The sequence below is a fragment of the Ambystoma mexicanum genome, chromosome 1p, assembly GCF_040938575.1.
Source record: "Ambystoma mexicanum isolate Mex_15411 chromosome 1p, UKY_AmexF1_1, whole genome shotgun sequence".
Classification (NCBI taxonomy): domain Eukaryota; kingdom Metazoa; phylum Chordata; class Amphibia; order Caudata; family Ambystomatidae; genus Ambystoma; species Ambystoma mexicanum.
In genome coordinates this window covers 1,093,728,416-1,093,751,494 of record NC_090921.1, presented here as the reverse complement: position 1 = coordinate 1,093,751,494, position 23,079 = coordinate 1,093,728,416, and the positions used below count along the sequence as shown (strand labels likewise).

Sequence of the window (23,079 nt, the reverse complement as noted above, 5' to 3'; positions counted from 1 at the left end):
TCCAGAGTCTCCTGCAAGCAGACAGGGCAAAGGCATCAGTCACAGTGCATTGTGTAGGTTGTTGCCATTCACTACATGATGTCGATGGGCATGATGTGCTTGCATTTGGGGCTGCATTGAGACATATGTCTTGGTATCACTATGTGTATGTTGTATCAAGCAGTATTTTCATTGTTGTGTTACCACATGCACCCAGTCTCTTGCAACAGTTGTCATTTCCAGGGTCTATGGTTATTATGGAAAGATGATATGGTGCCTGTTTTGGGCCTGTATGTTGCTCTTGTGCATGTGCCCTGATGGTTGGTTGCTTTTACCTCAGGGGTTTTCTGGTGTCATGGGCTGTGTCTTGATGGCATCATGTACCTGAGTATTGGCTGTGGAACTGCCAAGGTCACTGGTCTAGGTTGGAATGCCACACGTTGTGATACAATGATTATGGATCTATCATGTTGCATTGTGGTACCTGTATTCATGTGTGGTTTGGTAGTCCATTGTGTCAATGTGCATATGCGTATTGATACAGGGTTGTCCAACAGTACGTGTTCTATGGGATGTACACTGTCATTTGTGTGGTAAGAGGACAGGTCCTACATGATTATGGCCTTGCTAGAGCTTGCCAGTTTGCTGTTATGCCTATGCAACCCCCCCCCCAATATGCTTGGCTGCATTGCAGCAGCTTGACATTGTGTAGTGGCACCTGTAGTCACCCACTATCCACGTCTGTTGTCCTCTGTGCCTCTCCGTGTATCCAGGCAGTGTACTATTGCGTAGGACATTGGCATTGTGGGTGGAACCAGGGAAGCAGATTCATCAAATTAGTGTTAAGTTTCTCGAATGTCTTTTTTCATTTTTCTGACTGCAAACCTGACATGTATCCAACACTGAGAAAAACATGATAATACAAATATGACACATTATATGACCTTACGATAGTGTATGAATTCTGCAGTTTGGGTCATGAAATATCGATATCAAGGATGAAAGTCCATCATTTCGGATTTTGTTTCTTGCCAAGTTAAGAGACACGACTGTGCTATTCTCCTTGATTGCAGATGCCAGCTTACTGCAGCAATCAACAGTCAGATAGTTCTTCTGCAAACTGAAAAGGAAGAGATAATGAGAGAGAAGGAATACATTCAAAATTAGAACATCAAGAGTTTGGGACAAATCTAAAATAAACAAAGGTGAATAAGCAAACTCTTATTTTCATGCCTGTGGCCATTCTTATTGGCCCAGAGAAAACAATGATAGAAAAGGCTTCCCATTACACCCAAATTAACATAGATTTTCACTGCCCAGTCAACCAATCTTACAAAACAATCATTGCCGAAGCCAACAGTTTGGACTTGTGAGAAGGCATGGTTAGGCATTTGCAAGTCACTGCCATGGTATCACCTGGCCATATGATGGAGCACGATGTGTGTACCTGGGCATAAGAAGTCTGTGCCTGGAAAATGCCTACGTAATACCTCTGCATAAGCAAAAACGGTTGGCTTTGGCAATGCTTATTTCTTTGCAGGGCAGCAGTGAAAGCAACATATGTGAGGACACTCATATTGCTTATAAATGAAGTGGCTAAAGGCTGGCTCTTTTAAGACATTTTTATCACATCAATGGCTCATTTACTGCTGCAATTAAGGCATTAAATCTCAGAAAAATGCTCAGAAATAACACTGGCAGGACCTTTACAGAACAAAGTTTGATATTACTGCATACTAAAGCTAGCTCAAACAGATCCCAGTGCAATGTGTTTTCGGCGGGGAGGGGCAGGTAGTGTGAGGGAGTAACATGGCGATGTGTGATCAATGGGAGGGTAACATGCCAAAGACCACTCGGAACTTGTGTCCCCCCCCTCAAATACCACGTGCATCCTATTTACATTGCAAAGCAATAGTTGCATTTTAAATCTAATTAGGTTAAAGGGCAAAACTCAATAAAAAGCTGTAGCAATGTCCTGCTCATTTGATGCTCCTGATGCCTCATTTGCAGGCGTAACATGTTCTCTCAGTTCCTTACCATTTCTAGGGTAATCAAGGATGTACAAAGATATGAGGCACACAATAAAACCCACCAACTATGTCTGAAACCAAGAAACCTGCATCTTATCACAACTTTCTACATGATGGCATTACTGGAGTTGATTTTCACATCTGACCATACTTTCTGCTAAAACCCAACAAAGGTAGAGAACATTGAACAACCCCTTGTTGCATGTGCCTTAGATCAAAACCAGAATTACCAGCTTTACGTCACCTCTATCTTCTTGTGGGATGTCAATGTCCTATATCCATCACAATTTCCTTCACATCTGGACCATCCAACATCCACAACAAACTCGTTACAGAAAAATGTGCACATGTACTTGCCCCACGTATGACACATGCCTAGCCTACACTACGCACACAACCTGAGCACAAGTTGAGATATGGGGGACCTTTCTATAGGAGACTCGAGATAGTTTGTCAGAAATTACCCCTGTGAGTTATGTAGGCCTAATGAGCCATCAAGTAGTCCTTAAAATGTTCCCTAAGAAATAGACCTGTTTCATCTACATCTTTCGTATGGGAACTATATAGATTATTCTGCTCTCTAAACTACTTGCTTTTATGGATTCTGATTTTTGACTCTCGTGAGAATCCTACATTTGTATTGTTTGTTCTAGGATCCTACCATGGTCAGGAAAGAATGACAATACTACTCTCCTCTACCTCTCCATGGTAACATGGGTTATGCTTGTGTGGCTGGACTTTTACATGCAGTTGCAATTTAAACAATGTGAATCAATGCAAGCTTTTACACTTGTTTTGCTAAATAAATCTTGCCTAAATCAAGTGTTTGTTTAACAACCTTGGTTCTCATAGAAAATTAAACACCAGTCAAGATTGTATTTTTTTAATGCAACTTGGATTTAAACACTTCAAAGATCTAGGAAGCCTTTGGTTTAAAGGCTTTACAGCACTTTTGAGATCATTGTATTCTGGTCTAAAAATGACCCAGAAGATTCCTTTAGCTAATTAAAATGTTCCTCTGACAAGAGGTGTGCCATTATTTCTGAGGGCTTCACTCGGCTCTCTAAGTAAGCATCAAAGAGATAGTTTTTTTGTGGCCAGTGAAATCAATACTCACATGTTATCTCTCGCTGGCACCATACCTGTATACCTGTATGGTGGGACACCAGATAGACTTCCGAGATGAAGTTGACAAGGGTCAATTGTCACCCCCAGGAAGGGCTACAGTTGCAGCTGCAGGTATTCACGTGGATACGAATTATACCTGAGATACACAGTGCAACATTTAGATAGTTTTGGATAACTGTAAATGTTATAAAGTGCATCTCCATTTCAATAGGGTTTACATTGGTCAAATTAATGTCTTAACATTCTCTAATCAGAATAAGGATTCCGAGCTGAGTTCCAGTCTGCCCCAGAGCTCGGCTGTGAGAGGACGTGATTTTGCTGCAGTGATCCACTTTCACTTTCACGGTGTACACCTTTAAGGAAAAAAGCCCAACGGGCCTTTAAAAAGCTTGTGGCCGCGCGGAGCGTGTGCGGAATTCCGAGCTGAGTTCCAGTCTGCCCCAGTCCGCCCCGGGATCTGGGGGCTGTTGGCTGTCGGCTCCATCAAGGACCTCATGGACTTAAGGGCATCCCGTGCAACAAGGACCAAGAGGTAGGATCCCTTGTGTTTCCTTGTGTCGATTGGCACCTTTTGTGACCCTGTGAACTGCAGGCAGTTTCATCTCTGCGCTCCCTTCTGTCCTCCTTGGCCCAAGCCTCACGGATTCTCACGGATTCAGGTTTCTGTGAGTCGGCGGATCACAGCCTACCTGGCGGCAAGCTACTGACTTTGCTTTTTTTTCCCCTTTCCTTCCTTTCGTTCACCCTCTTGCTTTCCTTTATCCCCTTCCTACCTCTGATAAGCTTCCCCTTCCTCTCCCCCTCGTTTTCTTTTTTTCTATCTCCTACCCCTCTTACCTCTTTCTTCCTTCCCACCGCTGACCCCCTTCTTGCCCCCTCCCCTTCCCCCCCCTCTCTCCCTCCTTTCCTCTCCCCTCCCCCCCGATGGAGGAAGACCCGGATCAGCGTCTACTAAGGAGCCGCACAAAGAAAACTTTATTGACTGCGCCTTCGTTGGTGTTCGGCAGTGCTGCTGATGCTGCCCCGCTACTGTCTCCGGCGAGAGCTTCAGCGTCCAGTAACCCGCTTTCTAGATTAAACTTGGGCCACTCGCATTCAGGAGTCTTTAAAGAATCTCCACTGCCCGGTAGAGGCAATGACCACGGGCAAACACCAGTACCCCACCCGGTGGTCCAAGACACTATGTCTGCAGTATCCCCCTCCTCCCTGTCCCTGTCCAGGGAACCACGGACTTCTCTGCCTTCACAGGAGCCTTCACAGGAGCCCAAAGACAGAGCACTTGGAGGTCTTCCGGGCCATTGTCAGTTTTTGACAACAGAACCCGCTACTGCCCGCCCTCGCACCGCCTCGGCGAGTGACCAGTCCTGTGCGGGGGCCGGAGGGCCCCTGTCAGGAGGTCTGGGGGTGGGCCCAGCGGCAATTGGATCTTCACGCGCTTCTCAATTCCTCTCATCTCCGGCTGCCATCCCGGATGCCCGGCCGTCAACCAACTTCCAAGAAAGTACATGTGACTCCGAATTGTATCAGCAGCCACAAGATGCACAGCGTCCACTCCACCCTGCTATTAACCCACCTGCCCAGGCCCAGATCGCCATTCCACACATCATTCCGGCCGCCCAGACCATCACGGTCTTGATTCACCCGGCTATGGCGGGTATACAGGGCAACCTCGACCGTGTTGGTGTAGGGCTCCCAGGGAATCCAGCGGTCTCTGTTACGCCGGATGAGACCATCCAGTCATATGCATTGGTCGTCCTTACGCCATCCGGGACAGTTGTCGCATCAGCCCCTCCCGGCAACACCTCAGACACCGGGGAAACAAGGGCATTTGACACTTCGCTCCCAGGCTTGCTTAACCAATCAATTTACTCGAACCCTCTTTTAGAGGAGCTTAGCGAGGTAGACTCTGACCCCTGCTCTGTAACCTCGGACATGGGCGGCCATAAATTGTTTCCCCACCAAAAGAAAAAAAGATCAATCTCTAAAAAAAAATGCAATTCTGCACTAAAGTCCCTAGTAACACTATCCACAGCCAAATCTAAGGCCACCACTACAGGAAAACAGCTGGATCTGTCAGCTCCTCCTTTAAAGGTCTCGAGACAGACCAAAAAGGCTGCTCTACAACAAGGCCAAAAGAAGAAGAGCCACACAAAATCTACTCTACCTATTCCACTCCTGTCTACCGCTTTGCTGAATTTCTTCCAGACGCAAGGCAAAAGGAAACTGTCCAATGACTCGGAACTTTCGGATGCGGAAATCCTTGAAGCTTTGGATGAGACGCCACTGGCTTCTAAGTCCAAGAAAATTACCATTCTCGCCAACCCCCAAGACACGCCAGCCAAGCAAGTCCTGGCCCCAGCCACATTGTCCCTTGGACTTCTATCAAAGCCCTCCCCGCGGTCTGATCTGGGACTCGATCATCTGGACACTATGACCCCAATAGTCCCAGCAGCCGCCCAATCGAACGCACTGTCGCTAGCCACGTCAAGACGGGAGGACCCTTCCTTAACTCTACCAGAGCATCTTCAGGCGATGGCTCCGTCGCCACCGCTTCCAAGGCCGACGACTACCACAATGATCGATCCATTAAGTAACACAAGGGCCTCATATCAGCCCCTTTCGGACATCTTTGACTTGTTGCAGCCCAAAGTGGGCCCACAAAGAGAAATGTCTCCTCAACGCTGGGCAAAGAACCACCCAATGACTTTGTTTCCTGCTGCAAGGCACCAAGGTGCCTTGGTTCAGCCAATACATCTCGATGACTCTAAGGCCCAACCAAAGGACCCAACTCCAAGGCCCTTCAGCACGCTTGACCCTGGAGACGGTAAGTACAGGCGCAGGCATTCACTGGCGAACCCTGCGGCTCTAGGACTCTAGGAGCAAGGGACTCGACAGCGAGTGGAAGATCGGACCTCTCCTCATCATCTCAGAAAGCCTCACCCAACACCAGAAAAGATCTGACAACAATCATGTCGGCAATCACCATCTCCATGCCCCCCTTCTGTAAGCTGTACGAAACGTTAAGCGACATTTCTAAAGACAACACGGCCATCTTAAAAACTATACAGTCGAAGTTATCCTTCCTGGAAGGCTATATAACAGCTATCGACCTGAAGTACGAAACCCTGCACTTAACAAAAGAGGTGGTAGACTTAGCTCCGGACATCTCCGCGGCCTCGTCAACAACAAAAGGCTCTCTACCACCGCCGACAGTGCATAAATCTACACAGACGACTCAGGCAAAGCAGCTAAACGAAATTGCTCCAGTATTCTTACATAAAGCAAAATTACCTCAAACGTCTAACTTGACTACACCGACTTCAAATTTGGCCTTGGCAAGCAGCCCGGGGCCGACCCAAAATCCGATTAACGGAAAGAAAGTCTTGAAATTAGCCGGGAGCGATCAATCAAGGCCACCAGCCTATAAACCAAACCAACGTAGCCCCCCACGGGAGGGCGGGCCTTCTAACTCCAGAGTTCCCAGAAGTTCGGATCAAAATATCATGCAATCAGGTTCTGTGATGGACCTTACCCAGTCCCCCAGATCGACAGAAGACTGCTGGAATTCAGGCCTACTACCGGCAACGCCGCCGGACAAGGTGCAATCAGATCCCGAGAAAGGTCCAGTCTCTCGTGAGATCTTGACAACTTCCCCCTCTGGCCGTAATTCGACCTCCAGAGCGGACCCTCTCTCATGTCCGAGGGAGGCCCCTGAGCTGAATACACCAGCTCGGATTCGACACACTGAAGAGCCATCAAGATACTCGCCGGATTTCCAAAGTAGACCCAGGGAGAGAAAGCAATCAGCTAGGTCGCAGCAGCAAGGGACGCCGTCAGCCAGAAACGTAACAGACAAACCTACTGTCTGTATGAGGGGAAATTCTACGCGCCTTTTTAAAATGGAGCAAATCTCCCGCAAAGACAAGTATATCATCTTGAATAGACGAACTGTGCTAAAAATTACATCGGCTACACCCTCGCTAAGCAAACTAAATTCGGAAGACTTTAAATGGGTTGAGCCTTATCATAGACATAATAAAGCCAAAGCATACCTGAACATTTATTCTTCTGCAATTCAAGACATATGTCACCTAGCCAGCGACGAACTTAAAGCACAAGGCCTGCTGCTGTCTGAAATAAAGACTCTGGACCTTAAGAACAATACCCAGGAACGACAATTTAAAAAAGGAAGAAATGTTGTCCACAGTCCTTCCCAACGTCAAACTGATCGAAGAGACATACTGAAGGCGCACTTTTCATATCCATCAAGAACCCGGAAACTGCGGCAAGATTCACCTGAACGTCCCATAAGCTCTGCCGGGGGCTCTCCTGACCCACCCCGAGGAGTATCGCAAACATACCAGCGGCCGAAAGACACGCAAGAACTACCCAGGCATCGCCCGCGGGATTCCCCAAAACAGCGATCCCGCGCGGCACAAAGAAAGCGAAGCTGGAGAGACCAATCCCCACGGAGAGACCATGCAACTCACAGATCTGGTGTGCAATTCAAATTACCATCATCGCCAGTCCCCAAAAAAGCCGCTCCTCAAACCGGCCCTTGGGACTGGATAAAGGGGGCTTTATCTGCACACCGCCTTAGATAGCAATTACCAAAAGAAGCTGACATCCACCTGCGTCAAAAACCCTTGTCGTTGGCCTCTTGGAATACCAGAGGTCATACTCATTTGACTGACCCCAACACTGTCGACCTGGGTCATTTTGATATTTTCTGTTTGCAAGAAACATGGCTACAGGATACTCCCTCATTGGATGGGTATGATATTGTGATCTCGCCAGCTGTAAAAGGGCTGTTAGGCCGTCCCTCAGCAGGCCTTCTCATAGGAGTACGGTCAGATCAAAATCTAAAACTGATCAGGACCACAGCCAGATCATATGGGGTACTGGCGGTCCTAATTGAATGGACCCCCACTTCTGAACCTTTAAATCGACGGTCAAAGCAATCCTCCCCTCTGCCACTCGCTTTGATCACTACATACTGGAACCCGCAAAGAACTACAACGCCACTTTTTTGTCAAACCATGGCGGAGGTCATTGACGAGATCCTTATCGAATGGAACACTCCCTTCGTACTCGTATGTGGTGATCTCAATGCGAAGTGTGCCCAGCAGAAGATAGTCTCTAAAAATTCAACCGAGGTAACAGAAGCAGAGCATAGAGGACAAGCATGGATGACCCTCATGGCATCCAGGAATTTACACAACGTTGCCTGGATCCGTGAAGGACAGTCCCATCTCCCGACCTGGGAGAGGGGCCGGTCGACAACTACTTGGGACTATATTTTTGCTTCACAAGCTCTGTGTGCAGTAATTCAAGACTTCCAAGTGGTCAAAACGGCATCCAGCGACCACAATATGCTCACTACTTCCTGGAGCTCTTCTGCGAGTAGTTCAACTTATTATCTACCATCGGTTGAAACAAATCCCCAACAATCCCGCCTTCGACTGACTTTGGCCAATATTAGATCTATTACCGATCAGTACGTGGCAGAATTTGGGACTGATCAACCTCTTGTTCCACCGATCAGGCCGGACTACCTCCCCATGCTCCTAAAATATAGATATCACTCGGCAGCGGGATCATCTATCCCCAAACAATGTAACCACCAGTTCGACCAGGAAACAGTGGGGAAGAAAAACGTCTTGAGAACTCTCAGAAGACGTGCTAAGGCTGACAACACCGCTGCGGCATGGGATCGCTGGAGAACTGAAAAAAAACCTACAAATCATGGATCAGGGCACGTCGAGCAGTTTTATACCAACATGACGCTGAATCAATGATGAAAGTCCTAACTGCAAAAAAAACGGCTGATTTTTGGTCCCTGGTAAATGCTTCGCAAGGATCCACAACTTACAACATGAGCAACTCAGTTCCGGAACAAGTCTGGGTTACGTTTTTCACCGACCTGTTTGCTAGCCCGACCCAGGAGACGATCTCGTCCCTTGATTCCTCCGTGGCGCCTTGGATTGAGCTTTCTCCAATATTAGACATAAGCATAGCCATCCAAAAGTTAAAATTATGAAGAGCCCCATGCCCGGATGGCTTGTCGAATATAGATCTAAAGAAGCACAGTGATGAATGGGCTGCCTTCATGAGCATTTTGTTTGACCACTGGAGAACTACTAGACAGATCCCATCATCGTGGTGCAAAGCGACCATCATACCAATTTTCAAACATGGGAGCAGAGAAGCCCCGGAAAATTATCGCCTGATCGCCCTACTGGACATTATGGGCAAACTGTTTGCCACTCTTCTTTTATATCACTTCCACCACTGGGAGAAAACAGCCCCCTGCAGTGATCCATACCAACTAGGCTTCAAGAAAAATGGCAGCACCGCATTGAATATTTTCATATTCACAATCCTAAAAGCTAATATAAAGCAGGGTGCCCCTACCGTCTACGCGGCTTTCATCGACCTTTCTCAGGCTTTCGATAAAGTGGATCGGACAAGATTGTGGAGAAAGCTGAAAAACTGGAAGTGTCCATCCCCTGTACTACAGCCAATAATTGCCCTGCATACCAATACCTCATTTAACGTCCGGCTGAATAAACAGGGGGCTCTGTCCAGAAATATCCAAACGCATAGAGGTGTTAAACAAGGCTGTCCCCTGGGTCCGGCACTCTTTGTGACTTTTTTGGGGACTACAAAGAATCGGAAGTTCTGGTGCGCAGCTTCCCTCCGAAGTTTGGCAATTCCCCTGTGTCCCGCCTCCTGTACGCCGACGATATGATCCTGTTCGACCAAACTCCGATCGGTCTCCAAAGGCAGCTGGACAATTTGGCAACCTACATGACCACCAACAATCTTCAAATAAATCACTCTAAAACCAAAATTATGGTCCTGTCCTCTTCTCGCCACCCTCCGAAAACCACCCTGTCTTGGTCAGTGTGCGAATCTAGAATTGAAGTGGTCCAACAATTTAAATATCTAGGTGTGTTCATAGATGGGTCGTCCCAAGAACTCAAAATGCAGCAACATCTTTGGGCCAAAACTAAACAACTGACTTCCCAACTACGTGCACTTGACAGGAAGTTTGGCAAATTTTCATTAATGCCGGCCATTAATTTCTGCAAGGGAAAAATGGTTCCAACACTGACCTATGGCATGGATGCCATGTTCACCGTACCTCCCCAACTATGGCGAAAACTAGAGGCCTATATATGGAAGTCTCTTTTAGGCCTTCCGAATGCTATTCCTATTGAAGCTATCAGACGAGAGTTGGGTCTCCTATCGCTAAGCGCCACCGTCACTGGGGCCGCACTCGCCCTATTCAGGAAAACCTTAATTAAAGACAGCTTGCCAATCTTTAAAATGATTGGGCAGGAATTGGAATCAACTAACACCAAGTCGGTCCTAAAATGGATTCACCGTCAAAAAACCAAACTGGAAGACCTGCAATGTTCACTCAATGACTTGATAACGAACCCACAAAGAGTAAGTGAAAAACTAAAATTGCAAGATTGGATCACCACCATTGACAAAGCAGCTTCCATCAAATGCTTAAACCACCTCCCACCAACCTATAACAAATTGAAACTTCCTATGGCGTATTGTCAGAGATTCCCAGACAAAAAACTCTGCTCAACATTCCTAAGGGCACGTTTAAACCTGCTCCACACTCGAGAAATCTTAGGGAGAAGACGGCTGGCCAGTTCAACTACATGCAGACTGTGTGAAGACCCTGATTCTGTGGAGAACATCCGCCATCTTCTCCTAAACTGCCCGGCTTTGAAAGAAATTTGCGCCCCATTCTTGACTCCGCTTTGGCTTGACTCGGTCCTGATCGATGAGCACACGTGGTGGTGCCATTTTATATCTGGAGAAAAGTCCCGATGGGCGGTAGTTGCGGCTAAAATATTGGAACCAGCCTTCATCAAACTCGGCGGCGTAACTTAAAGCAACCGGCCGGTCTTGGATGTTCAATGGACATTTTTGAGAACATCTCTGAATTTGATACTTTGAGTTTTACCTTTGCGCACTCTTCTTTTGATGTATATCAACTGTAAACAACAACTTCTTGTAAAAATCATTTTACTTTTGATTACATACAAGTAAATAAAAAAAAAATAAGGATTTGCCTTTATATTGCCAAGTGGTATGAGATCAAGCAACCTTTCTAAGCACAGAGCTTCTAACTTGCCTTAGTCCCTACCTGGACTGACAAGTGCTTACAGAGTGGGTATGGCTGCCTGCAGCTGGAACATATCATGTCTAGAGTATTTCTAGAGTATTGCAAGGGCATGTTGAGGGAAGCTAGAGGCTAGAATCCATGAAGAGCAGTGGTGATCATACACTAGCATCTCTAGGCTAGAAGAATTCACCAGCTCAGACATGTGAGGTCTCTGGGGATATCAACAGAAGGGCTGCTGGGAGCCTGATATTGCTGCTTCTAAGCACTGGACTGAGTGAAACATTCGAATTGTGATTAGTCAACACCATCAGTGGCACTTGCAAAAATGTTGTTTAGGACTTTTTAAGGTTATTACTAAAAAATGTAAACTGAAATGTGACATGGCCAAGAGCAACTCATCAAACCAATTAAGGTATGCTCATTGCAGCAGTCGCTCGTCAAGAGTCTTTCATTGCATTAAAAGAAACAACTGGAGAACCCACTCTCTGATCAGCATCTGTCAATCCTGTTAGCACTGTGTTAACACTGTACCATCCAATGTGCATTTCATCTACATCAATTTGAGGGATTTGCATTTGTGTGAGAAATGAGTGAGGAAAATCCATAGGGCCTCATCACGAGTTGGGCGGTGGCCCTTAAATGCGGCAGTAAGGCTATTACCGCCGCATTTAAGGGCTGGCCCGATCACGAGTTGGGCGCTAAATGGGCTGTTCTACCTCCAGCTTCTTGCTGAAGGTGAAAATCCCATTTAACGCCCTGTTTTTGGCACAATTACCGCCGGCTGTATTAGCACGCAGAATTTACACCGAAAATGTCCCATTGGGTCCGATGGGGATTTACTGTTAATGCCCAATCTGTGATCCAGCGCTAATAACGCCCGACCGGGTGGCGCTAACGCAATTACAGTTGGACGGTATTACCGCCGGGGTACCTCCCAACTCGTGATGAGGCCCTATATAGTATCAATGTAACAGATTTGTATCCCGCTTGGAAATCTAGTAACACATTCACCTTCCAGGCTGTTTAGTTATTGCTATAAATGTGTTTTACCAATTAGGCTGTAGGGTTAGACATTGCGCCTCATTATGAGTTTGGCTGCATTCCGCACTGGCATACGGCAAACCTGGTTTACCATTACAATCACTTGTTCTGGTGGTAAATCTGACAGATGACAAGTAGTAGTGTTAGTCCCCATTCATGCAATCCATGGAACCTCAATGGGGATTTGGACCATTTAGAGTGAGGTCCTGTTGTCGAAGGGCACCCTCTGTTTCAAGGAAGTGACCTCCAAATATTCTTCTAGGTCCTAAATGAACGTTTTGCCACTATGGCAAACTCTCACATAGAGTGCTAAGGTGTGCTTGCCTGTGTAGTGCTTCATCAATGGAGGCGCTTAGAAGTTACCAAACATTTGTCATTGTTCCAAAGGCATTACATGCAGCCTCGTTAAAATTCATTTGAACACAGTCCCTTAGAATTTAATTATAAAAGAATTGTATTTATTTTGCTCCAGTTTTTACCCTCTACCATAGCTATTAGTGGAATTAGGCAAGCACATGCTTATTCTTCGTGTTGCACGGTTCCACTGATGTGGTTAAGCCTTGGGCTTAACCTTGGCAACAGCTAAAAAGTAGAGAATGAAGGATACTTCAAAGAGTCTGGGTTTACCTATTTGAATGTACGTTTTTGGGACTAGGGTATATTTTGGAACATGGGTATTATGTGTTAATTCTCCATCTCCTTTGCCACCTGGCTTTCTCTTATAACCACATTGGCCTGGCCCTACCAGGGCACAGAGCACCAGAGCTTTTACAAGCAAGACACATAGGCTATAATTATGCATACACTTTTTATTGCAACTCACATTTTAGCATCAGGTTACCATAACAAACTTCAACAAAGCAATAGCCTTGATATAACAATGGATGACCCCACATAAGATAGCACAACCTAAATATATGCTTCATTTTTGCTGCTTTTAATTCAGTTGAGAGGTTCTTGGTATTTGGGCAATATCTTGTTGCCCTTTTGTGGCCACACTCTTCCCCTTTGGCTCACACTATTCAGCTATATGTTTCTCCTTTGCTTTCCCCATAGCCCGGGTGGCCAGCTAAGGGCTCAGGCAAAGAGCACCTCCTTGGGGACCAAGTCACGCTCACACATTCTGCAGCTACAACCACGTAGGAGACTACTTCGTCACTCTACTACTGCAGTTTGAACTTTGCTGTTGTTTCTGTTCTACCGTTTTGCATTTTTCCACAGGGCTTGTCCTAGGGTTTGCATTTTGAATTTCACTGTGGTTGCTGTTCCACCACTTTGCACTCTTTTCCTACAGTCCTTACCATAAGTACTCTACTGCAGTTCTCCACTGCCATACCTGATTTCGTCCCTTGGGGTCCAGGGTTTGGGTTTCCCAGCTGAGCTCTGCTTCTGTTTTCAACTCCCAGACTGCCATTCTCCCATAAGGACGTAGGTTGGAGACTTGTCTCTCTTCAGACCAGCGCTACAGCGACTGTGTGCATGCCCCTGCTATGTCTACAGCTCCAAGATAAGAGACACCAACTGGTGCACAAGGAATGCCCCCAGTGCCCCTGTCAGACCTCAACCTTATGCACATGCCAACACTCGGTCCCGCCCCCTCACCTCCATCATATTGGAACAACAGGAAACGCGCCCTATGTGAGACACCAGGTGTAATCCCAATATCACATGGAGTGTATGAGATATGATATGCACTTAGACAACCGTATAGAATGTGAAAGGGTGGAAGGATATCTGCACACATCAATGGACATCGAGGAGCTATAAGTGAAATCGGACTTGGGCAAAGTGATGTCATGAAGGAGGCATACGAAGATGCCCTGAAACGATATGAAAATACTTAGAGGACAAAGTTTAACTGGAGTAAAAAGAGAAACGTGTAATAAGATAGGAAGCAATCATATGCGCTAAAGAAATAAGTTAGTAGAGATGAAGTAACTGTAGATACACAGAAACACAAGGTATATGAGATATTTAGAAGCTTGCTGAAGAAGAAAACATAAGGTGGCTAATGCAGCCATGATGTAAAAACAGACGCCAGACTCGTGTTGAAACCAATCAAGCTACCTCAGAGACAGACCAGGGCTGCAGAGTCAGGAGATGCTGGAAAAACAGCTTTCTGTGACGAATAAAGGGGAGTCTATTGGCCTAGTATCAAAGGATAATTGCAAGGCACAAGGTGAGTCAAATGGATAATCCATGTACATAAGACATATTTCTCTTTTGTTAAGTAAAGAAGAAAACATTTACATGAGCCAAATATTGGACAATTAAAGATGCGAAAAGCATATACAAAGTGGAGTGATCAAGTCTCCAGAGGCCAAGAGAAGTAATGAGACCCAGCACAATTGAATTAAATAGCAGTAAATAGAAGGTTGAAATGGACAAATTTGTGGTCTCCTCACGCGTGATGCAGAAGCCGAAAAAAAGGCTTTATTCATTAAGCTCTAGATGAAGACAGTGGTGAAACTACACTCCCTTGAAAGTCCCAGGACAGAGAACAGGCTGCTGGGTAACCTACAAAGAAGAAGCCTTGGCTTAGGTCCTGACTGATGATTGATGATGGACTAATTGGGCAAGTGGATATTAGTCTGACGTTGCTCTCTGCACCATAGTTTTGTTTTGCTCACAAGCTGCTGATGAGCCGAAAGTCCAAGGTTGGGAGAGAATGCCAACCAATCAGACAATGTTGCACAGGCCAACCCGCTGCTGTTATTCCACTATAATCTGCATTATAGGTATTTAGAGGTGGTTCAAGGTATGCTCACCAGAAAAGGGGCATCCAGTCATATTACTAATACTTATTAGATGGCCTGTGGTAGCGACCATGTAGTTATGGTTAAGTTGCTAAACCCATACGAAGGGCACTTTTTGGGTGGCTTATAACTTCGCTCTCTCTGGACGAATCCTCACCAAACTTTCCAAAAACAGTATATGGTCCACTCTCAATTTGTTTGCAAAGTTTGGTGAAGTTTGGTCAAGGGGGGGGCAAAGTTATAGGGGGGTTCCAAAATTTATTTTTTCCCCATAGACATAATGGGAAAAAACTTTGCTCACGTCTACAGCCCAAACCGCTGGACGGATTTCCACCAAATTTGCCGCAGAAGCGGCGGCTTTGTCCCGAAAGTGTGCTTTTATTTAATTTGGTGTAAATCCGTCCAGTCATTTTTTTTTAAACAACCTAAACATAAGGCAAACAAATTAGTGATATCTGTGTACGCTTCGTGGATTCACTTCCCTGTTCGGTCCGCGGACTGGCATCTGATTGGCCACTTTTTACGTGGTCCGTGGACATCGGGACTCGCTCGCTGATTGCCTGGTGGGAAAATGTGAAATCCGTCGGTTTTCCTGAAACGCCCGCCATCTTGGATTCGCTGACTTTTTTGGGGTCCGCAGACAGCGCAGTGAAAACATAAAAAAAAGTCAAACTCAACAAACAATCTCTGGGGATGTGGGGAATTAAGGATTGGATTGGATATGGCCATAAGAAGCCAAAAACTGGGTTGTTTCACCCCCGAAAGTCCGTGAACACTCCAGAGGTCTCGGGGGAAGTCCTGTGGTGTTCGGGGACACTTCATATGTCCTAGGACATCTGTCCCTATTTCTGCATTACAGGGTTGGGCAAAAGCAGTTTTTGGATGGCTTATAACTTTTGTGCCACTCTGTGAAACTGCATGTAATTTTGCAATTTTATTCTAGGACTAACCCGAATGGTTTTGAAAAGTTTTGTGGATGGTGGTGGCGCGAGTTATGGTTACTTAGCTTATCTTAACTTGCGAATTTCAGGGGGTTTTCAATTTTACTTTTAACCATAACGTCCTTTTAATGTTTTTTTTACTGAATTTCATAGGTTTTTATTAGTGCAACTTAACCATAACGTCCCTTTAACAAAGTTTTTTTCAGTGAATTTCATAGATTTTTATTAGTGCAACTTAACCATAACGTCCCCTTAACAAAGTTTTTTCATTGAATATGATATATAGGCATATATGTTCCCTTAACCAAGCCCTCCTTTCAATAGTTTTTATCGTTTGCCACATAGGATAATGTCATAGCTGATGTACATTGAGGTATAAGACCTTTGTGTAATCAAATTTGAATGTGAGTGATTGGACTACATTTTGTTGTTCGCTAGATTGCCCTACTTTATTTTATGCTGATAATAAAGTAGTACTTTCCCATATTCTTTGATTCTGTCTGGTTATCTGTGTCTGAGATCATTATTGGTAATTCCATCTAGCACATGAGAAGCTTCAAGTTGCTAGAGCACGCCACAATAGCACAACTGAGAGGACTCGTCCTTCTACCCCTTCTAGCTGAGAACTCCCATTCTGAATCTCCGACCCAAATATTCTCCCAAATTTGAAAGTCTTCAAAACCCGAAAGTGGTCCGGGCCTGATTGAGGGAGACCCAGAGTACAATAAGCTTGGGGAAGGGAGCCCCCGTCAAGTCTGTGTTGAACTGTGACATGTGAGGTCTGAGCCCGACAGAGGTGGTCCTACATGAACTGTGTGCATTAAAGGTCTGAGCCCAGAAGAGGGGGACCTTTGTGAACTTTACGATGGAATACAGTTTTGGAAAGTTAAGAAAAAGACATTAATGTGGAAGGCCAGGTGGGCCTCAATCCACAGTTTGAAACTGCTTAGAGTGTTACAAACTGAGCCAGAGTGTGTCATCCTGCCTACAAGGACAGCCTTACTCTGTGAGGTTTAACGTGAGGAGAGCTGGTTCAACTACCTTAATTCTTTTGAACACTGATTTTTCCTTTGCATACATTTCTCCTTTTTACACGTTTTGTACAAGAAATATGGCAGGCCATTTTGATTTGACATACTCCACTAGGACTGTTTTTTGTTATTCGTTTGATGGTCGAGACTTCTGCCATCTTAGTTATAGGTCAAAATAGGAATTTCTCTGACCCCAACGTTTTCAATAAAGGTTTTACAAATTGTATCCATTGTGTCAGTGTCATACTTGTGATACCATGCCTTCCCTACATATGGTGGGGACCCTAAAATTCCAGAAACTTAGTCACAGAGCTTCTGACCACTCTACCACCACAAAAGAATCCATAAGCTTTGATATCTGTGGCAGTAAAGAAGCCACTATCTCCCTTGGGAAAAGAGTGATGATTCCCATGGACTTAGTCCTAATACCCCCTGCGGGTTGTTGTATAGGATTGGCCCCAAAATCCGGCCTGGCCTGGAAGTTTGGTTTAGATGTCCTAGAAGGTGTCATAGATCCAGACTTTCGGGGAGACATAAAGGTTCTCCTACAGAACCATGGCAAAACTCCATTTGAAATACTCTGTGGGGACAAAACCGCACAGGAAATTCTTGTGAAGGCTCTATTTCCCTGTTTCGAGGAAGAAAGAGAACCAGAGGAAACTGAGTGAGGTGGCGTAGGCTTCGGAGAGGCTGATGAAACACCTATCAATGAGTCAAAAAGGGAAGAAGAACCTATTATCCTTCCCGATCTAGCCTTCGCCCATCGAAATGACTCGGCACTCGCAGAGGCGTTCTTACAAGTGATTCTGGAGGGAGAAGGACCAGAAAAAGGGAGTCCCTTCTTGTTCCTGAAACACAGATTACTTGAAACACTTGTTTGTAGGCGCGTTATAAATACCATATCATATCATATCATATCATATAGAAAGGAAACCTCCAGAGAAGGCCTGAGTAAAACCCAGTTAGTAATACCCAAAACCCGTCACAAGATCGTGCTAGAGATTGCACATTCTCATTTGACAGGAGGACATTTAGGGCAGTCTAAAACCTAAACTCATATCAGTGGAAAGTTTTACTGGGCAGGTATCCATGCTGATATAAAGAACTTCATTCAGACATGTGAAATAAGCCAGAAAACCAGTGCACATATTCCCTTACCTGCCCCTCTAAACCCCTTACCGATAATAGAAGTCCCTTTCTCCCGAATTGGAATGGATCATTGGACCATTGGAAACCTCTAGACTCGATAATAAATATGCTCTCGTAATTATTGATTATGCTACCTGGGATCTAGAGGCCTTCCCCATGCAGAAAAAACACAACCCTGCAAATTGTAAAACACGTACTGCCATTCTTTTTTAGGGTTGGTTTCCCTGACCAGGGATCCAATTTCATGAGAAAACGTATGGTGAAGTCAAGGAATTACTACATGTTGCCACCTTAAGAACCTCAGTTTACAACTCCCAAAGAGACCCATTGGTAGGGAGATTTAACACACTCTTAAAATGATTTTGAGGAAATTGGTAGATGAAGATGGGAAGGACTGGGATTGCATGATGTCACGTACCCTATTTGCAGTAAGAAAGACCCCTCAAGCATCCACTGGATTCTCTCCTTTTGAATTACTTTACAGTAGAGAACCAAACTATGTCTTAGAAATGCTCTGTAAGAACGGATATAGAGAGAAGAGGCGCCTATTCCCCTCTCACAGACAGCTGCCTATTGTGAGAACAGAGGAAACTCGTCCGGAGTCTAGTCCACACTCCCATGAGAAAGATCAAGCCCAACAGAAGGCCACCTATGACAAGAGGGTGAATTTGAGATAATTTTCAGTAGGTCAGAGGGTATTAGTCCTCTTACCTACCTCTGTAAGTAAATGTTCTCAAAGTGGCATGGGCCATATGAGGTGCAAGAGCAAACAGGAACCTGTACCTATAAAATAGCTCAACCTGATAGAAAATAAAAGACCCACTTTTACCATGTAAACCTCCTAAAGGAGTGGAAAGAAAATCCTTCTGCCACCACCTCCTCGATATGGTCTTGTTTGGTAACTGAGGCGATAGAGAACTCTGAACCTATTCCCTGAGAAATATCGAAACAAAAACAAGATTTGAACAACCTTATTATGAGATTCTCCGATTTATTCTGCGAGTTACCATGTACTTATTATATCAGAAACTCCAAAGGGAAAAGAGGTCAATTTGAAACCATATAGACTCCCAGAAGCACAAAAAAAATAGTGGGCGAGGAAGTAAATAAATACTGTAGGCAAACATTATCAAACCCTCTTCAAGTGCATTGTCCTCCCCTATTGTGTTGGTAACTATGCCCGATAATTCTTGGAGGTTTTGCATAGACATCAGGCAGGTAAACGCCATCTCCACCTTCAATGCCTATCCTATGCCACACATCGATGAGTTAATAGATAACTTGGAAACGCAACATTCCTATCAACCCTAGATTTAACCAAAGGATATTGGCAGGTCACAGTACATGGACCTGATAAGGAAAATACAGCTTTCTCGACAACCCTGGGACAATTCCAGTTCAAAGTCCTCCCTTTTGGCCTGCATGGGGCCCAGCCACTTTCTAACAACTCATGGACAGGATATTCAAGCCCTACTTCGATTTCTGTGGGGCTTATATTGACGACATAGTCATTTATAGTACAACTTGGGAAGACCACCTTTTCCATTTTTCTATTTTGAGAACCTTCAGAGAGGCCGGCTTAACTGTAAATCCATCCAAATGTAAGATGGCTCATTCGGCCGGGAGATACCTAGGCTTCTTTGTAGGGCATGGCAGTGTCCAACACCAACAAGAAAAAGTGAAAGCCTTCCTAGATGTCCCCACACCCAAGACCAAGAGAGACTTCAGGGCATTGCTAGGATTGATTGGTTATTATCGTAGGTTTAGCCCAAATTATTCAGATAGACCAGCCAGATTATCAGACAAACTCAGGAATGCTGAACCCCAGAAGATTAATTCGACCGATGAGGATGATGCATGTTACAACAACCTAAAACAAACCTTTTTTTCGAAAGAATTTGTGTTACAAACTGATGCCTCTCTCAGAGGGTTAGGAGCAGTTTTATCACAAAAATACAAAGTATTAGAACACCCCATCCTATTCACTAGTCATAATCTCTTCCCACGCAAGAAGAAAAACTCTGTGTTGGAATTAGAGACCCTTGCCATCAAATGGGCAATTGTCCATCTAAAACACTACCTTCTATGGAGAAAGTTCAGACTTGTCGCGGACCACTCACCTTTAGTATGGATAAGTCAACTGAAGGACTCTAACCCTCGAGTCATGCGATGGTTCTTAGACCTACAAACCTACTGTTTCACAGTGGAACACCGAAAAGGTAGAGAACAGGGGAACGTTGATTTCCTTTCCTGGTTTCCCTGTGAAACAGATGTGGCTATATCGCATAGGGGAAGGGCATGTGAGAAACCAGGGGTGTCTCACCCGGTAGTCCCCGGGGATCTCTCTCTCAGGTGGCCAGGGCACGGCCATCGCCTTTGGATCCAGACCTTGGGGGTGGACCAGTGCGGGATGATCACCAGGGTGAGGGGTCTTCAGGGAGTGGGGGGTGAGACAGCCGATGGTGAGACATGGTATTCCCCCCTTTTTGGTTCATCGACCTCATCCTATTTTGTAGGATTTTCTGAAGTTCTAACTCCCCCCCTCCTTTTTACACAAAAACTGGGTTGAGGAAGAGGGTGACAGAGTAACCAGACTAACTCTCTCACAGGCAAAGTCAGGCACTTTACACTAAGTGCATACACCTGATACAAGTTAGCTCTCCTCACACAAAAAAAGACAACACCTAAATACACAATCTGAGCAAGTCAGAACAGGAGTACAAGCATAACTTCCAGGATAAACACACACCTACTGGAGCAGAGCAAAGGACCAAGGGACAAGAGCAGCGGCCCGAAAACCCCAAGGAATCCCTACTGGTGGTTGTTGCCTTTGACAGACCACGAAAGACATGTGGAGAAGGCCAGATCCCACAAGTGAGGATTGCATTGTGTTTCAAGGATGCCAGCGAACCTCCTGGGTGAATGGCAGAGTTGGGGAGGCGAGGCCAAGCCTCTGGTACTAACCTTGACTCGTGAATTGGAAATAGCAAAACAAGAAAGAAGTGCACACAGCCGGTAAATTGGTAAGTGCACTGAGAGACCGGTGTGTGTTAAAGCGAATGAAGTAGCAACATTGTATCACAAGTGTGGATAAGACACAAGGAAAGGCAGACATGTGAATGAACTTTAGAGTAAAAGGCATCTGTAAGATCAGCGATACTAAGTAACAGAGTGGTCTTGCGAAAATAAGTAGTCTATTTGAAAGTCTCAGTGAAGGGTATATTGTTTGAGACTAATAAGCTAACCAACAGCAAAAGTGAATAAGTGAGAGTAAACGCAAACTTTGAGTCAAAGTGGTCCTGTGGTGGTCTGTAAACAGAACTACGCACATTCAAAAGTGTTTGACATCCGAAAGGGTTTCGAGCCCGATTGAGGGACTCCTGAAGTACAATAAGCTCGGGGAAGGGAGCCCCAGGCAGGTTTGTGTTGAACTGTGATGTGATAGGTCTGAGCCTGACAGAGGGGGACCTATGTGAACTTTACATTGGAATACAATTTTGGAAAGTTAAGAAAAAGACTTTAACATGGAAGGCCAGGCGGGCCTAAAGTGACGGTTTGGAACTACTTACAGTGTTAGAAACCGAGCCAGAGTGTGCCATCCTGCCTACAAGGACAGCCTTACTATGTGAGGTTTAACATGAGGAGGAAAGCTGGTTCAACTACCTTTATTCTTTTGAACACTGATTTTTCTTTTGCATACATTTCTCCTTTTTACACTTTCTGTACTAGAGATAGGGCAGGGATTAGGTTTTTGCTAACATAGGCCATTTTGATTTGACGGACTCCATTAGGACTGTTTTATTTATTTGATGGTAGAGACTACGCCCATCTTAGTTATAGGACAAAATAGGACTTTCTCCGAACCCACCATTTTCAATAAAGCTTATACAAATTGTATCCATTGTGTCAGTGTCATACGTGTGATACCATGCCTTCCCTACATGACGTAGGCACGCGAGTGAGTGTTATGCTGGATACCATAAATGAAGGGAGACCCTCACAAGACATTATGATGTTAAGACAAATTGAGGGCCCTATACATAATTTCAATGGTGAAGAGATCCCAGTGAAAGGTGCCACTGAAATTCATTTCAAAGTGGGGAAACATAGACTGAGGCAAGAAGTGGTGGTCACACCAATTGAGGAGACACCATTCCTATTAGCAGGTGAATTGTGTGAAGAGACTTTTGCTGCTAGTTGATGGGGTAAATTGGGTTTTATGGTCTTTGGCTGAAAAGCCCCGGAAGCCTCAAAAGGTGGTGAGCCAGAGTAGCAATGCAAAAGAATGTCACACCATTGCCAAGTAAGAGAGAGAGCAGTGGAGGTATATCTTCAAAATGGCTGTGTACCTAGTATTCACTGTCCTCATATGCCAGGATGAAATGCAGGGGGGAAAGGAAAAACGGTCATTGTAGATCCATCTAGATCCCAAGAAGAACTAGCAAACACAGGTAGATAAAGACATACTACGGTTCTATCTAAGCAATGAAGATTTTATACAAAGTGACGGTTGAGCGTCAGATCAGGAAAAATATATTTCAACCATTGCAGAAATACACATGAAGGAAGGTCAGGCATGGATACTAATGCCCATGAATGGGCATCCAGACATTATTAAGGCAGTATTGCCCCTAGAACAGGAGAGGAGTTTCATTAATGAAAAAGCGTTCAAGCCAATGCTTGACAGAAAAGAAATACCAAGTTTTAAAATAAAAATATCTGATTTCATTGAAATGGCTTTTTATGACAGGAACAACCAGAGGTGGTAGAAAGATTGTTTAATAAGGGCCCCATGTTTGGCATATCCGAAGAAGAATCAGGATTTATTTCTAGAGATAGGGTTCACAAACCTATGCATGTCAGATGATTTGT

At 45.0% G+C, this 23,079-nt stretch overlaps 1 protein-coding gene across 1 annotated transcript in view; it reads right to left on the bottom strand.

The window, feature by feature from the left end:
- LOC138448430 (NACHT, LRR and PYD domains-containing protein 12-like) overlaps positions 1 to 23,079 on the bottom strand; it is a 434,278-nt gene that overhangs the window by 45,755 nt on the left and 365,444 nt on the right. Inside the window, exon 8 of the mRNA XM_069604690.1 lies at positions 929 to 1,099. Within this exon, the coding sequence (XP_069460791.1) occupies positions 929 to 1,099 (171 nt within the window). The remainder of the gene's footprint in view (positions 1 to 928; positions 1,100 to 23,079) is intronic.